Source organism: Ptychodera flava, chromosome 1 (assembly GCF_041260155.1).
Source record: "Ptychodera flava strain L36383 chromosome 1, AS_Pfla_20210202, whole genome shotgun sequence".
Lineage (NCBI taxonomy): Eukaryota > Metazoa > Hemichordata > Enteropneusta > Ptychoderidae > Ptychodera > Ptychodera flava.
The window spans coordinates 42286989-42305052 of record NC_091928.1 but is presented as its reverse complement, the minus strand read 5'-3'; the positions used below and the strand labels follow the sequence as shown (position 1 = coordinate 42305052).

Genomic DNA, 18064 nt, shown 5'->3' with positions numbered 1-18064 from the left:
TCATTGCGGTTTTGAATAAGATATACGATTTAATAGGTAATTATTGGCATAAAATGAACGATACCTTTATTGACTTTGAAATAAAGGGCATAAATTCTTACGAAAGATACCTAAAAAGGGAGCCATATTGATATAGTTGAGCTGCCTGAAGTGAACTTAGTGACCTTAAAGGAAAGTAAACTGTGTTTTGATTGGTCCAAATAAGACATAGTGTAACGAAGAAGCCAATCACAACAGCTGATATGAAGAGGGCAATTTGTCAACATGGTGAAGCAAATAATGACTTCTGTTCAATAGTTTGTTTATGCGTTTCTCGAAATTTATGTTCAGCCGTCTCTATTTCAAGGTAAGTGAAATTAAATTTATGAGCTCTGATAAAATAGAAACTGAAAAACGTGCAATTTTAATGGATGGCAATATCTAGGAGACGTTGGCTAACTGTCGGACAATTTCCGTTTAAAAATACCAAGTCTTTACTCCAAAAAATATAATCCCCGTGTGATGGACAGTTCATCATTTTATGCATAGTTATGTACATCATTGTGCAAGCATGCAAACGGCGTGAGAATGCGATGAGTTATTAACGTTGGCCAAGTACTCTGCAGAAAGGATGGTCATGACGGCGATGGCGCCAGCGAGTGTAGACTCGTAACCCCTCCCACTCACGCAGGGTGCGGGCGTGATGCGTATTTGGGGTTTGACAAAATCACTGTTACGGTGTCCGGTACAAGTAACTTTAGCAGAAGCAAAATTGTTGAAAATTTCAACGCTTGGCTGGTTAATGTGTATGGTCACATAAATTTCTGTTCCATGCCATCTCACAGTCACTGTGAAATTCCACGGCAAAGGTATGTGATGTTTGTTTATAGCTTACCATAATATCACGTAGGACCTAAAATAAGTAATAACTAAGTAATGTATATTAAAGCCGATGAAATAAGTAATTTTGTGTAACTGCTACAATTTTTGAAACAAGGTGCCGTCCTACTCAAGACTAATAATGGGACACATAGTACAGGCCTTTGGACTAGTAATGAGTTAATTTGTAACCATTTTTGCAAAGTGGGTCATTTTACATCAGATCTACTGTAACCAAATCATAGTGATGAAAAAACTATGGTCGAGGGATAAATTTGAGGACAAGAGATGGCTTCCTAATATTTAATTTGAAAAGCAAACTTCCCGAATTCACCACAAATCTGTCAACAGGATGCATTAATATAACACCTATAAATCACACTGTTACATAATTTGTTTCACAATGTACCAAGGTTGCTTCCAAATATTTCCTGGTTGTGTGTGATTCGCAACGACAAGAATGGTGAGGGATCTTTTCAGAAGATATGAGGGTGAGCTATCAGACATCTTCTCAAAAACTGCTTGCCACTAATGAATATAAAGACGAGCCTGAAATTAAATCTGTAAAAAATTTGTGCTTTGCATGTCCGTGCAGGGTAAGCACAGACTGCCAATGGCCATGTGCCAAATGTGTTTCAGTCAGTACTGCTGAATAAAACTAATCAATATTAAGTTAAAGGGCATAGGTTAAGTTGTCAGTTGATCATGATGAGCAACATGTGAGTCCTGCACAACCATTTGCATACTGTAGTGTTGGCGTCAACATTTCATCTTGCAGAAGCTGATACAATGCATGAGGTAAAATGTTTTACAGCGCAGTAAAAGGTGTTTTATTTTACACTCACAATGCTAACAAGTTTACTTCACTGTTTGGTCTGGTCAAGTACTCACAAAAAACTTCAGTTTGTGCAAAAGTAACTTGACTTAGTCAGAGGAAGTGTCTTGCAGTATGCAAAGATTAAGATCAATCTCCGTTTTCAAGAGCCGGATTTTCAAACATTACATTGAAAGTAAGCAGGTAAACTTCTATATTGCCATGTTCAATTTCCCGTCAAACTTACCATAGTCTGAGTGGAAACCTATATTACCCTGTCGGTGAAGTATTTCTTGTTGAACAGAAATATCATGACGTGCAATTGTTAAATAGACAAATGAAAATTATGATGAGAGAAGTAATATTTTCCTCTTGGACAGTGTAATCTGCAAGGTAGATTGATGCACCATTGACTCTTGAAAGAAGTTAACTTTTATTGTATGAATGATGTAGCTACATTTCAAGAAATTCCTAGCATTGACTCAAAATCATGAAATGTTGTAGGTCAAAGGCCACAGTGCTCTGTTGAGGCACACACTACCTGTACATGTATCTCTGGTATTCACACCATATCAAATTGTGATTTGTTCCATACTGTATGTTTGTACTGGTATATGATAATTGAATAATGATCATCCATTTAAGGTCTATGAAACTGATAATTGCTTTAATGGACCGTCAGAGTGTGTATTGTACATTCGTACAACGTATGCAGGTTGACCATGTTTCCTCCAAATAAGTAGAACCCCATTGTTGTCAATGGGCGGGATGGACCTAAACACAGGGAGATGGGGATAAAAGGATTGATATTCTCTCTACTCAACAGTTGTGGAAAAATCGGTGAAAAGGTCAGAGTTAAGGAGAACGGGGAAATTCTACAATGTGTCCTTGATATCGAAGGTAGAACGTGCATTAGGATATATATTTGACGCAAATTTTCACAGTATATTCCTGATCTACTGCCTGTGTCGATTCATTTTGAAGCTTGCAAAGTAAAATGAAAGTTTCATCATCTTGTCTTTGTCAAAGTTGAGAATTTGATTTTTCCCTACAGAGTTAACACAGTTACACTATCGTTATAGTAGCCATTTTGAATTTCGAAATCTTGAAATGTTGCTAACTTTTGAGAATCTTTTCACCATTTTTGTTTTTAACATCAACCATAATTCCTTTCTCTACTCCCCAAAGCATATTGATATACACAGTGTTCAGCTTGTCGACTCAGACACTACATATGTAAACTGCATTGTTCTCTACTCCCCAAAGCATATTGATATACACAGTGTTAAGTTTGTCAACTCAGACACTACATATGTAAACTGCATTGTTAGTGCTGAAAAGTGACTTCCGGTCCAGACTAGAATTCAAATGTAAACAATAACCATGCATTTTACAGGTATAGACACTAAGTTGACAAGCTAAATAGTGGATGTTTCAACATTTTTGGGGGAGTAGAATAAGAAGTTGCAATTGATATACAAAAGAAAATTAATGAAATCATAATCAAAAGTTGGCATTACTGGCCCTTCAAGATAGTTTGTTTCTTTGATATCAGATACCGGTATATTGACCCCTGATTGCCATTCTTGGTTTTGATAGAAAATATTTTGAAATTTCTTTAGGAGAAATGTGAGCTACAATTTAAGTCTGTGAGTATCAGTATTGAGGCACAATATACTACCTGATGTGAGTTTTGTTCTTAGGCAATACATTCCAAAGCTTATTTTATTTATTGATTTACCCCATACAGACATAGTTGTTTATGCCATTTTGCATTGTGTGTTCATATTCCTATCATTTGCAGTTGCAGAAAACAAAATTTACTTATATGCTTCAATTTCTGTTTTTATTTCTCTGTACAGGATTTCTGCATTTTGTCAATTGGAGCCAATTAAATACACAAGTTCTCACAAGGAAACAAAGTACCGGTAATCGTACTGCATATTTAGCTGAATATTGTACCGAATTGGATTGGTTTCAGAATTAAGTCGGCAGAACTTTTTTTAATTTTATTTTATTTTTCACCACTTTATACGGCTCTTTCATGCATTTTCAAGCCTCAATTTTTTATCGTGAGGGTTACGAAAAATGGCATATGCACCGCAGGATGGGCAGTCAGGAAATTCACAGTCAACGCCGCAGGTTCCACCCAAATCGTCGGACGTACTGCAGTACGAAGCTGACCTGGCAAACGCACTCGCCATCAGCAAAGAGCAAGCGGAGCTGGAGAAAGCTATGGCTTTGAGTATGGAATCTGCACGAATGGATGAATTAAGAAGACGCGGATATATGTCATCAGGTGCATCGTACCAGTCAGCGCTGCGCCGCAGTGCCAGTGAAGGCAAGGGGCGAATTCAGAGCCGTCCGAGGCCGCAAAGACCCCCGCCACCTTCATCGATGAAGCAGCCAAGTACCCAACGAGCAGATGAACCCAACTTGATTGACCTTGAACTTGACTTTGACCCTCTGAAGCAGCGAGGTGGCAGCTCAGTGTCTTACCGAGAAGACTTACTGCAGGTTTTCGCGCCTGGTACTCAGTCAGCAGCATCAGCGAACGCAAACTCGACCACCAGCGTGGACTCTGGCACCACAACAGGGGTAAGTAACGCTGGAAATGTCACTGGACAATCATGTGCTTGGCCACAGCAAGATCCATGGAGTGCGCTCTCCGATGCAACCAATCCCATCAAAACCAAGTCGTTGCCAAACAGCCCGCAGCTGTCCCAGAGACAAAAGCCTGTCAGTTCAGGAATGCTATCCAACAGCCAGAGAGGAATTTCAACAAGCCTTCAGCACAGCCACTCTGGCTCAAACTTGGAGCAGTATTTCCATGCACAGCCGCAGCCGCAGCGGGCTTTCTCCTCAAGTTCATCGTCAGCTTTCATGAAGTACACACCTGGGGTAAGAGGAGAGTCATCCAAATCAGCAAGTTGGAATCAAACACATAGAATGCTATTGTCATCTTCACTAATGCCATCAAATCCACGGGCACCACGTCATTTCACATCAACTGCACTACCATCTGGTGTTGTGGCTCCAGTTCCCATAAGGCCGAGAGTCAACCATCAACATTTTCAAACAAATATTCCATCAAGAGTTACAGTACAGTGTTCGCAACCATCAGCGTCCATGCTAAGCTCTTCAGCGCCGACAAAGAATACGCCACAGACTTGGCAAACATTTGGCTCTCCCGATTCATCAACTTTCCGTAAGAGTGTGCCTCCACTATCATCTTCATTATCAGTTGTAAACACTTCATCAGTAAAAAGCACCTGGCAAGGATGTAATGTTAACAATAAAATGTCTTCTACAAAACAGGCCTTTGTGTGGAATGACAGGTCAAATGAAGCGCCCTCTATCAGTGTAACGGCGACACCAGATAATCGCAGACCACAATCTAATGATGCAAGTGACGGTGCTATGGATGATATTTTGAGGGAGTTTGACGTCTTGGAAGTGAATCGCCCTCCGAGACCGCCAAGGCCGCCATCTCCACTTCAGGACCCGAACATGATACGACTCAGCCGCAGTGAAAATAACATTGCTGCAAACGTCAGTTGGATGGATTTTGACCCTCTCCGAGCGGGACAAACACAGTCTGCAAGTGATTCAAGTCTTCCGCCATCTTACGAAGAATCGCAAATAACAAGAGGAGTTGAATTACCGCCATCATATGCTGAATCAGAAGCTATTGCGAAAAAGTCACCATCTGTTTCACCAACTGGCTATTCAGAATCACATTCTGACAATACAATAGTGAAAAGGCCTCTTTCACCACCTGAGAGGCCGCCACCACCCAAATCACCAACAAGGGAAAAGTCCAAAACCCCGCCCCCAAGGCCCAAATCTCCCAGGATGCCTACAACGAGAGGTTCTCCAAAACGCTCATCAAAAGGTGGAGAAGCTGCTGTCCGAAAAAGTGCGACGTGGAGACCGATTTCATTTACAGCTGGATCAACAGTAAACGCTCAGGTATGTAAATAATTCAGTCTATTCAGACAATTTATTTCTTTGTACTTTGTTGTTGAAATACTTTAATGGTTTAATACAGGTGTCATGCCTTTCCCATACTCACTATGACAACCCTGTGTACAGTGGTACTTTTCTGACTATAAGTAGCCCTCTGAATAGGTTACATGTATACATAAGCTGATTTCTTCCACTTAGCAGTAACCTACAGTGTATCAAAGGCTAGCTCAATGGAGTACGGTAGCTGTGCAGTTATTCTGATTTTATCACACCCAATCCTTTTGGCTCATACAGTACACTGTGAAAAATGAGATGAAAAGAAAGGCCGCACAGGTGCAATCTGCAGGCAAGATGACCCAAAGATGATACATCATTAATAATATTCATGAGGACAAGAATATTATTTTAAAATATAGGCTCACAAGTTAGAATATTTTAAAATTAAGGTACAGGGGTACATTGATCTGTCTTCCTAAACCTCTCTTTTTCGTCTGTTTCCATCTAATACTATGGCCACTCTGCTTTATTTACTTCTGTATTTTACAAATCCTTCTCTCTCTTTACATCAAGTCAGAAAAAAGGAACTGAAACATTAGAGATCAATGCTTTTTCATGACATAATCAGGTCAATTCAGGAAAATTGACTATGGTTACCTGTCTAAGCAGGAGGAATTTGTTAAAATTTTCACGTTGGTACAATGTACCGGGTATACGTTTAGGGATCTTCAGAATGGTAAAGTCTGACTAGACGTATACTATGGGGCAAGTGAAATCTGTAAAAGTTAGAATATAGAACAAGTCGCATATGCATTTATTTAACTCCACCAGTGGTTTCAACCAACTTGACCTGGTAGATTAATCCGACAGAAAAAGGTGTAAAACCGTGACAAATCTACTTATGTGTTTAAGGTACATATAGAGCATGTCTCTGTGATAGATTTTCAATCTGATTGCTTTTGCAATACTTCGTCATTCTGATGCTTGTCTGGAACATTTCAAAGCCAGAGGAATAAATGAAATTTTCATTATGTAGCTAACTTTGAAAGTTGAAACTTCCAGTCAGGATTAGCACAGGGTATGGTGACCCATTGCAGTCTCAGGTATCAGTAAATTTTTAGTTACTTTTGATTTGTTTGTCTGACCCTGATCCTTGTGTGATGACCCCTGATTTTTATTCTTCATTGTGAAAGTTCCCCCCCCCCCCCTTATTGAAAGTGTAAACAAAAGTTTGAAACTTCCTGTTTCAAGTCGCATGTTACGGTAACAATAGAGTGCATTCAAAGTGAAAGAGCTCAATGCAGATATTGTTAAATCTTTGCTGAGACCATTACCTTTATGATTTCCACGAATGATGTGTTGTACATTGTTATGACCTTCTCTGATCATCATCCCTCCACCCTTTTTAGTTTTAGTTTTTTGGTTTACATGTACCTTGTAGGAGAATTTGAGCAGTCAAAGTATGTGAAATGTATTACTTGCCAGACAGTATCACTTGCCCATCTGCCAAGTCAGTAAAAGCAGTATTGAGCCAAAACCATACATGTATGCATTTTCACCCACTTGGCTTGGTATGTTATATCAGCTGTAGTCTGTAAAAATTATGTTTACAGTATTGGTACCTCTGTCTTCAGGGACCTTCAAATCGTCAAGTCTTTGTTAAAATGCATGGGACATGTTTTGCTTCACTAGTTTTACCAACTTGACCTGATGGTGAAATATGAACCAGGCACGTAAATGGTTAAACATGTATAATTTGATAAAAAATAATTTGTCAGGTAGTTATCAAGTGGGATGTTACATGTGTACTGATATTTTGTTCGGTGATTGGAAGGACTGTCCTATAACTTACCAGGAAAGAGCCACCTGTTTTAGACCCTTTAACTGCAGTGCAAGTAGTCTGTGTACTCTTGCAATACAAGCCTGACAGGCACGTCACTTCCTACAATGGTGACATGAGTCAGAGGTCACTCTTCATGAAACTGGGTCAAAGGTCAAGAAATTGACACCAAAAGGTCACCAACAGTGACACTGATGTCATTCGGGACTATTAGGCCGTGAGGTGACATCTGTCAGTACTGTTGATTTTAAGATTGTTTGATCAATCGCTTACCTTTCACAGATGTGGTTACATACCGGTACATGTGTATAAGGAAATGGATTCCTTAGACTGAACCGTTGCTTGATGTATGTAACTTCACTTTCACTAAGGATAATCACACCTAGTGGTTTTGTTTCACATGTCTACATGTATGCTTTTGCATATCACTGCTGAGGATCTTTCCACGTATCCATGGTTTCTCCCCCTGTTCGATACATTTTTGAAGACATATCGGTACGTTTCAATTTAGATCTCCACTTTCTCTGTACCACTGTGCATGTGTTGTAACTTCAACACTAAAATAGTAATTACAGTGCATGCCTATCCTTCCTAATCAACAGGCACAAATATCTAAACACATGGTCAAAATATCTAAAATTTAACAGAGTGCATGACCTGAAAACACGATAACAAGATTTCAGTCAACAGTTTGTGTTCTGATGGATTTCACATGCTATACTGTACCTTCTATATTTCAGTAGCCCAGTGGTTTTTGGACATGTCCACTAACTACATGTACCTCTCCATGGTCCTCAGTGGACTCTCTTATATAAGAGTTTGTAATTTCCTTTCTTTTCTTTCCTGTTTAACATAGACTTATCAGTGCCAGGGTTTTGTAAATATCACCAGTGTACACTTATTATTTTTGTTATTGCATGATCATCTCTTTGAAAGAAATTCAAAATGTTGGAGTTCAACTGTGTCTCAGAGCATGTGTACAATGTAGTGTGACTGGCAAACGTGATAAGACCACATTACGGTATGGTATGAAGCACTCACTGTCAACACCATTCAACACTAATATTTCCCCTTATGTAATTCTAGCCACATCACTGAAATCTAATATTTATATCAATGTCATGGCATTGAACACTTCCTATATGCCTAGGAGTCACAAGCGTAGGACTAGGTTCATAACTCGCTGCACAAGTATCATATGCCTCTACGCCTGTACATGTACATGTAATTCAATCCTTCACCAACAAGAGAACAGAGGGGCTGAAATGCATGGCGGTAGTACCCCGAGTTACGACTTTTTGTGTTCTGAATTTGCCATATGTACCCAGTTACATTGTAAATTTCTTCCTTACCCTACTGTATAAAGCTATGGTCTTCTCTGGCTTATCTTGAAGCTTTCCAGTTGACAGAATGTTCAAACCGGAGTCCCAACAAAAATGTCACTGCTCTCTACAATTTGAACCAGTTGTCATTTTATGTTTCAGTTGGATATAGCAGACTTCCTATAGATTGAAAACTGAAATCAAATCATATGTGTGGTTAATATATCTTCTTCCGGTACAATTTGAGGTTACATCATCAGTCTCATATGGATTATACATGTACCGGTACAGTGTTTTTGCTAAGTTTGGGGAATGTTTGTAAATAATTTGGGAACCCCAGTGACATTGCTGCTGTCCCGAAATCTGATTGCATTGATATACCAAGGGAGAACCCCAGTAAAATGACTGGGGAACCCCAGTGACATTTACCTGCTTACCGCCTTAGCAAAGACACTGCATTTAAGGTAGGGGGTGCTTTTAAATTGGAAAACTTAACTTCTGTTCAAATTTTCCATGAGGAAACTTTAAATCATTCCCCATCAAAATTGAGAACAAAACTCTGACATCAAATACCCAATGTTTTCCGAAAATTGAAATTCAGAATGGCCACTACCCCTTTGTAACTCTATGGGGAAAAAATTTCGATTTTCACGAAAATGAGCCAGTAAAGAAGTAAATACTTTTATTACTCTATGAGCTTCAAAATAAGCCCCCAAGTCACAGACCAAAACAGTTTTGTAAAAGTTTCAGTCCAAATATCTGTCCCCAAGTAGCATTTTACCTTAAGTCACAGAACCAACACCTGCCCAAGATGGTGTTTTACACCAATTAAATTTTCATATTATATAATATACTTGAATAGAAGTTTTAAAAGAAAAAGTTATGCGTAAATGTTTAATACCAAAATAATTATTTTAAAGTACCATGAATTACATGTATTGGTAAGTCATTTGGGCTAAGGATATCAACAATGTTCACATTCCAGCAATATCGTCCGATTTTCACTTCCAACTTTGCAATGAAAATTTGAATCACTGTGAAATTCAGTTACGAACTAAAAATTATGTGTATGATTGCTTTTGGCATAAAAAGAGTAAATTTCTTAAAATGAGATTTCAGAAGTGAAACTATCCTTCAAGAATAACTGACGATATCAGAAACAGAGTACTGTACTGTGAGAACACTTGGAGAGTTAAAAGAATGTGCATGTACATGTATTTCTCATCGGCAATAGATGAAGTAATTTTATGTCACACTACTCATGGGTCTTTCCATTCATACTACATGCATTACACACTAGATAACAACCCCCGGTAACAGCATTCATTTTTTTGAGCACCTGCAAAAGTGGTCTACTGCACATGACATTTGTGCAGTCGCCTTTTACCTTTGCACACTGCGTGCAAAAAGTCAATGTGCCAAGTAGATAGAAAGCTTAGTATAGCTGCCCTTGTTTGAATTGACTCTTGAAGTCTCTGAACTTTGCACTGTAAACTTTAACCTTTTTAGTAATGGTTCAATGTCTGTAAAGCGTCAGGGAATCAAGTGACAAGGAAGCTACCCTATATCCATGAATTTTATACTCTTGGGTACCCTTGCCTGTTTGTAATATGACCTTTCTGTGCAGGACTGTAATTTGGAAAGTCAGTAAATGTGGAAAACGTAACACAAAATGAAAACATGAAGGGAAAAGAGGATATTACAGTTAATGTTGATTGCAGGAAATGCTATTCAAAAAGATCTTTTTCCAGTTATTCCGCTGGGCATGGGGAGGAACCCACTGTAAGTTTTAGATTAAGTTTCGTAATGTGTATAGCATGAATTTCCTCTGTATATTTGGTTACTTCTTCCCCCGACGACCTTTTCCAAAAAACTGTAGTGTTCCAATTGTTCTGGCTGAGAGCAACCATACACCTACATGTACAGTACATATGCAATTGCAAATGGTAAGCAATGCAGCTTATTGAAAAATCATTTTTACAACTTTGACTGTTGACCATGGTACATGATGAATTCAGTGCAACAGATGGCTATGTACAAAAGTGTTGTGAAAGTTAGCAAATGCTTGTGCTGTGTCAGCCTCGAATTCCTCAATCTACGGCATGGCATGAAATTCTTACCAAGGTTTTGTCAAGGTCTTGTGTGCCTTTGGCATATAGCTGTTTGTTCGTCCCCTGTGTCTTCAGATCACGCGTACCGCACTAAACTATCAGTATCACAGCATTAATTACCATACAGGTACTTTCCCAACCATGCACACTGGCCACTGTGAGAGCGGCCTTTGATACTTTAACCTGTTCACCCTCTGTTGCATATGAACAGGTCTATAAGCACTATTGATAACAATAGGTTTGGGTCAAACCATTGAAGTGAAAGGGTTAAATTGAAAAATCAAAATTATAATTTTTCCCTGTAGAGCTAACTAGCATAAGGTACAGTCCTGACTGATGTAGTGGCGATTTTTAATTCACATTACTGACCAAAAATTTTGGATAATTTTCTTGAATTCTAAACTTCTGCATGGTGACTTTTAATTTTTATTCTTGGTTATGAAAGGGAATGGTTTACAGTTTTCATGAGCAACTTGAGGAAAGTTTGAGAAAAAGTTTTAAACTTTCTCTTTCCAGGTGCATACATTGTATAGCCTTACAGTTGCACCAACAAAAAAAGCATGTGAGCCTGTGGACAGTTTGTGTTATTGTGTGCAGATCACCGTGTATAACTGGTTCAGACGTGTTCAAAGTTTTGTAATACATCACAGCAGTTCTCCGTTGCTGACCATTGGAAACCCTGAAAATCTGAAACAATTATTGTCTTCAGTGATCTCAAAAGTGGCCAGTACCCATGAAGTAAAAATGCAATGCATAAAGTGAAATTCATTATAATTTTTTGGTGAAAATCTATATTTCTGCTTGTCAGCGCTCAGTGACATTCCGGTAATGACCAAGCATGAAGACATCGCTTCTCATATTCTATTTTACCCTGGTGCAGTTGTGCATGCCGCAATAAATTTTACTAGTGTATAATTAATATGTGGTTGTTTCGCATTGCCAACTTCCTCTATTTTGCCATTGAAGCCACTCAACGCAGCTTCATTTCAAACTCAACCGAACATTTACAGTATATCTTTGGAGTGTTTCCTCGCTGTCTGTGTTACGATGCTCAGACGCAGCAGTCAGCTGAACTATTTCAATGCAAGTATTTCAATTTTAAACTCTGTACCGTAGAAGATGCATGCGTTTGTACATTCTCTGTACTAGTGTGGGGCTTGGTCGGACATGAAATTTTAGCATGCCTACATTGTGCATGTACCATACCCTGTGTGTGGATGCAGAGCTATGGCTATGGTCCGATATGGGGCAACTTCACTATTATCAGACTGTTCATACAGGTACAGTATGGGGCAACTTCACTGTTATCAGACTGTTTAAATCTTGGTGGTCAGAGGTCACAGGCACTGTTACCATGGATATTGTGTTAGCTTTGATGCTTGAACCAGGTATGGACTACATGTACATATCTATACCCCAAAGAAGATTTTTTATGTCCTGGCCAGGTCCTTGCCAGATTTTTTTGAGTGTGAATACATCCAAGGTGCAATACCCATTGACCGCACATGATATTGTCAACAGCCTGCTATCAGCATCACCTTTGTTCTACATCAAGTGTGAAATATGAATACACAGATGATGTAATTTCTTGTACACATGCCAAAATTACATAACAAAAGCATACATGTTGTGCCTGATAAATGTGTGAGTAGAAATTGCCAACTCACTGATTTTCATGGTTTTTTTTTGGCATATGTGGGAAAAATAATAACAGTTACATCAAGAGGCCATGATTTCTTTGTACAAAAGATAGAATGTTGATGTGTCGTACATGTTTCGGTCTTTGGACAGTGACATAGGCTTTTTGTCTCCCGCTGGACAATGTGTGACTATATTATAACTCATTAATTTTAAGCTATTGTATTCATCAGTAGAGACACATGTACAGTACCGGTATGTGTGTTTGTATACTCTGTGATGACAGTTATGCTTCAAGCTGCATGCGTATACTGGTATGGTATGTGTGCCTACACACATACGAATGTGCTTGTAATTACCGGTACAACTACACTTCGGCACCAAATTCTTTACTTTTCATTAGAAACCTGTGAAACGTCTGCTCTGTAGAGATAAGCGTAAATTGCCAAATACCGATGGGACGTGCTAGTTCAGATAAAGTAAATCATTAGCAATGGGCTAAGCCAGGAAATGCCTATGTTATGAAATGCTGTAAAGTTACCCCCATTAATATTTAATCATTTTAGTTGTTGTGAAAGATACAGCCAGGCTGTATTGGAGACTTCAGTCAGCAGTGTTCTGCCAACAGTGATGTTCTGACAGGATAATTACTCATCTCCTCGGACACACTGTTCAAAGGTGTACATGTACATGTAGCTGCATTGTGACCAACCCCTCAATCTGACAGTTGTGTGTGTACATTTGTCAACAACAAGGTGTACATTGTACACATACAGTCTGTCAAACATCGACCCAAATGAAATCATGGTGGGTGTATATTGTAATTGTTCCTATAGTCTCTCACACATATTGTTGCAATTGTTGAAGCAGTCACAATTCATATTGTTCCCCTGTTTGTTTCACTTTGTGCATTGTTTCTCAGGTCTGTATTTAATATATATTGCAGCTAGCATGTCCAAGATTCCAATCGCCATGTTCCTATTGCAGAAAAAATTTGAGAGGCTGTGAACACATATACTGTTTTGTGACTGGAAGTTTGTGAAACAACGGCCAGCTATAAAATGTGATGGCGAAAGGTACATGCTGAATGCTGTGTGTTCTTTCCACAGGCGGATCGAGTCTTCTTTGGTGATGGTTTGTTTGACCTGGCCGAGGAGAAAGATGAAGAAGCCACAGCGTTCTGTGAGACCATCGCAAAGTAAGTTCTGCATTTCTGTCACTCTATGAACACTAGGTATGGTCCTTGCCATCTTGTCTTCATGGCAAAGTATACCGGTACCGGTATGCTGTGATAATTGGAAATAACACAGCTGAATTCCAGTGTGACCATTTTTGTCAAAATCTCAGTTACTGTTTGTCATATCACATTGAAGTATGACTTGCGTGTGCCGTAGATGAAGGCAATCTTGATCTATTTATTTTGTTGTGAAATTGTGTACAGCTTTGCATGTTTAGTTAGTGAATTTCTTGAATTTTTATCAAAATATTTGAACTGCTTGTCTGATTTCCACGTAATTTACTTTTCCCCATTCAGATCACGGGCACTCTGTTGTTCTGAATTGATAGTCTGAATAAACTAAGCTGCTGATATGTAAATACGAACTTTGATGATAACTGTGTAAGAAATTTATAACAGAATGCCGTTCAGATTGAAATGCCTACTTAGCTACAAAACCAGATAAAGGTCGGACGTGTCTATGGGAACGTCACAAGCGACCACATCGACCGTATTCTTTCGATGCTAAACGTCGCGGCGGAACGACGCACGCATATATACGCGTACTATAGGTACGCGCGTGACCTGCACTGTGTCGTTTCACATAATGATATATATACACAAGGGTATGCAAATCATTTCTGGACGATATTATTTACCGATGAAGTGAGTCGTGTTCCGTCGCGAAAACGACGTATGAAATTTGAAATGGCATCGTAGCACACATCAAGTTATGAAAATGACAGACATGTAGTAGATATTCAAAATATGAGCGAGAATAAATGCGTTGCTAATCCTGACTATGTGCGTTACAAATTGCCGTTATAAGGTAGCGACTTTGGATGTTCGAACGTCGCAAAATACGCTAATATAGCAAATGCCGTTCTGTGGTTTCGTCATGCGCAGAAGGAAGGACATATTTTTATATCTCTTCGTAGTAAAAACCTTCCAATATAATATTCCAAAGAAGAACATTTAATTTTTTTTCAGTTTTAGTGAAAGCCTTTCAATAGAACCCGAAATATTTTTTCAAATGTGCATTTTTTTTCTCTCAGTCTGTTTTGGTCGAACGGAACGTGAACAAGCCTGGCAGGTCAAGGGTTACATTTTCACATTTTTTTCTTTGTTTTCATTCTGTATTTTACTTTCTATCGTCAGTGAGTTACATTTTAAAAATAAAAAATTTGTTTACCTTTTGCGGACGTTTCAGAGGGTAATAGTATCTGTCCCCCCTGTCCCCCCTTTTTTGTAACGCACATCGTCAGGTTCCATGTTCATATGAGCATACCCTTGTATATATACGTCTCTGAGGCCGGGACAGCAGACGACAGTTCACAGGTTCAGAGGCGCTCGCGTGCATAGCTGTCGTCGCGTGCATGTTCCATTCCAGCCACCGTGCTCATGTACACTGCAGTCATAGCAACGTACCATCGTCATTCTACGCGCTTCATGATTGTGGTAAATACGCTCTGGTAAGAACTCTGCCGTGCATGCCGCGGTGCAGAGAGACCGGGCGTGAGAAAGAATAATCAGTTACGTGAACAAGCAGAATACGACTGTTTCTTTTGTATTAATAATACCTCATTTTTTTAGGCTTTTATTTTTTTAAAATCACGATGTAAGTTCTCCAGCGGCAAACGGAAACTAAAATACGAAATCATGTTTACACGCTTATACACCATCATTTAAGAACAACAGAATGCCCGTGTTCAGATCAGTTTAAAATTGAAACTGAATCTATCTTTGTGGTCGTAAAAGGGTGTTGAAACCTCGAAACCAGCACAATTGAGAGTTTATATTTGAATAGAACATAGAAACATTTTGCTTTTATGAGTTGTAAAAATACTTGATTACTACATGTACTTATTCAATTTTTTTAAGCTTGAGTAGTAATATGTAAGTCCAAAGTTGATATTTTTACAGCAGAAAGCAGGTCAATTGACACAGATACCATTTTGCATCAATTCACTTGTAACCTAGGGGGTCACCAAAGTGAGAATTTGAGAACTAGAGGCCCCTCAGAAAACTCTTTTAAGTTCCTTCCAAAAGTTTCTATCCACTTGTCTTCCCCTGTGCTTGCTCTGCGTTTTTTTTATGGTGAATAAACGTAAAATAAAGAATTTTTTTTTTTCATTTGTAGTTTCCGTAGCAACTACGAGAGCGATAACAGGACAACCAATCCTGGCCATGTAGTGAGTGCTATATTCCAGCATCCATACAGTACTGGTTTTGAAAGGAGTGTTGAACTGGTCGTACACAGTACCATTTCATCAGACCCAATCTCCTTCACATGTGACGGTAAGCATTATAAGCCTATCAGGATAGAATGCTCCTTGGGGGCAGTTTTATTGACACTCAGATTTTCACAATATTTCTCAGATTTTCTGCTTGTCTGAACTTATTTTGAAGCCTTTGAGTATATAAAGTGAAATTTTCACCAGTCAGTTTTTGTGAAAATCAAAAAAATTTAAAATTTTTCTCAAAATGTTTTGTTGAGATAAGGGAAGAGCGGCCATTTTGGATTTAAAAAGTATCAGTAAATCTGGCCAAGATTTGCATGGTGAACTCTAGAACTTTAATCTTTCTGATTTGTAAAAGAAAATGGTGTAAAGCCTTCTTTTGGACAGTTGAGCGAAAGTTATAAAATGTCTGTGTATCACCCTAGCTGAGGTGTAATTCAGTGTGGCACCCCCTGCTTCAGTCTGTGTGATAGCCCAGCCATTGCTGAAGATCACCTTGTTTGTCCTACCCTGTAGAGGGCAAAGGTCATCAGTTCAGCAGTATTAAATGTGAATCTCACGCAATCATTGGCATATTGATGAGCAGCATTTGAATGGCTACGTTTCATTTTACAAAAGTTGATATCAGATAAACTGTATGAAAGATTGTTTTCTGATACTGGTATGATTACTTATGGCATGTGGTTAAATCAATTGTCCTATAAATAGAAAACCAATTGAACTTGACCTACTCTCTTCAAGGTTGATAATCCTGTGAAGTTCCATTCATATCCAAGCAACCATTATTGATTCTACAATATCGTCAAGATACAATACGTTAAGACACCATAGAAAAAATGTGAGAATTGGTTTGTCAGAACTTATGTATTGACCCTTTGCACCCAGACCCCCCCTGGTACCCTATGACATCATGCGGACACTTTTATCCGAGCTTGGTTCAAAGGGTTAAAAATAGGGAAGTAACTCAAAGCCATGATTAGAGACAGAAATATTTCACACAATAGATAGTAGCTCATCTTATGAGAATTTATCAGGAAATATTAAAATATCACCACTTAAGAACTGTTCTTTTCAATTTTTTTCCCTTACTCTGAATGTAGTGAGTACATCAGTTCAACATATTATTGGTCAAGCTTTATACATGCTGACCAATGAGGTCGATGACCTTGCCGGTGATGCCTACATGTTGAAGGTGCTTGGGTTGGCAGAGTATCTCTCCAAGTAAGTAGTCACAGGATTATGTGTCAGTATTTGAATTATCCAATTATACAGTGCCATACTGTACAAATTAAACTAAGTGACATAGGGACCGTGGACTGTGGATATTTAAAAAACAAATGAAACCTGTTGTGTTTAGGAGGAAGAGTTTAGCTCTGTTTTCATCAGAATGTGCAAATTTATGCTGACTATACGGTATAACGCGATCATGTCATTGAAGCTGTGTATATGATAATTGATTAATGAAATGTTTGTGTTTCAAAACCCTTCCTGTCAGCAGTTTAAACATCCATCTTCTTGTTTCAGCAATTAATCATGTTTGGAGGAAGTTCAAATCATAGTCTATCATCAAATTTTTTGCATTTCTAAAATTTTGTGAAATTTTGTTAAGGATATAAATATACATGGTTTTAAACTTACCAATTGATACAACCCACATGTTTGTGGTGTTCAGTTTTATTGTTATGTAGCTGAATTTTAATCTGGATATCAAATTCATTTGTCTACAAAAATAGTGCATAATGTATGCAACAAATTGTTTTAGAACATACATATGGAAATATAATTTCTAAAGGTACAGATAGTGTGTCTGTAACTCAGTAATTCTTTTGCCTTGCAGTGATACATTACTTGGTGATTATGAATACGTACAGGACTGTATCAAGTTTGAAAAAGATGTGAAATTTGTGTTACAGCACAAAGAGGAGATCAACAGAGAATTACGCAGAACAGTAAGTGCTGAGTGTGGTTTTATGACTAGACTATCTCACAGCCTCTCGTTGGCTCTACATTGTACCGGTACATGTAGCTTTCTACTGCAATTGACAATTTAAAGGGTGGT

The 18064-nt window shown here is 38.5% G+C and overlaps 2 protein-coding genes across 5 annotated transcripts in view; one reads left to right on the top strand and one right to left on the bottom strand.

Moving 5' to 3' along the window:
* LOC139137925 (nucleobindin-2-like) overlaps nucleotides 1-18064 on the bottom strand; it is a 608701-nt gene that overhangs the window by 16779 nt on the left and 573858 nt on the right. The gene's annotated exons all lie outside the window — the stretch shown is intronic.
* The window catches only part of LOC139137876 (phosphatidylinositol 4-phosphate 3-kinase C2 domain-containing subunit beta-like), a 32786-nt gene continuing 14742 nt past the window's right edge, over nucleotides 21-18064 (top strand). The window contains exons 1-7 of one of the 4 annotated variants that reach the window (XM_070706159.1): nucleotides 21-346; nucleotides 3535-4270; nucleotides 4991-5644; nucleotides 13659-13747; nucleotides 15906-16063; nucleotides 17106-17226; nucleotides 17843-17954. In XM_070706159.1, coding sequence (XP_070562260.1) covers nucleotides 3761-4270; nucleotides 4991-5644; nucleotides 13659-13747; nucleotides 15906-16063; nucleotides 17106-17226; nucleotides 17843-17954 — 1644 coding nt within the window. In that variant the 5' untranslated portion in view covers nucleotides 21-346; nucleotides 3535-3760. Of the gene's footprint in view, nucleotides 347-608; nucleotides 849-3534; nucleotides 5645-13658; nucleotides 13748-15905; nucleotides 16064-17105; nucleotides 17227-17842; nucleotides 17955-18064 lie in introns of those variants that run through there. The other 3 variants (XM_070706156.1, XM_070706146.1, XM_070706151.1) reach the window with 3 other exon arrangements.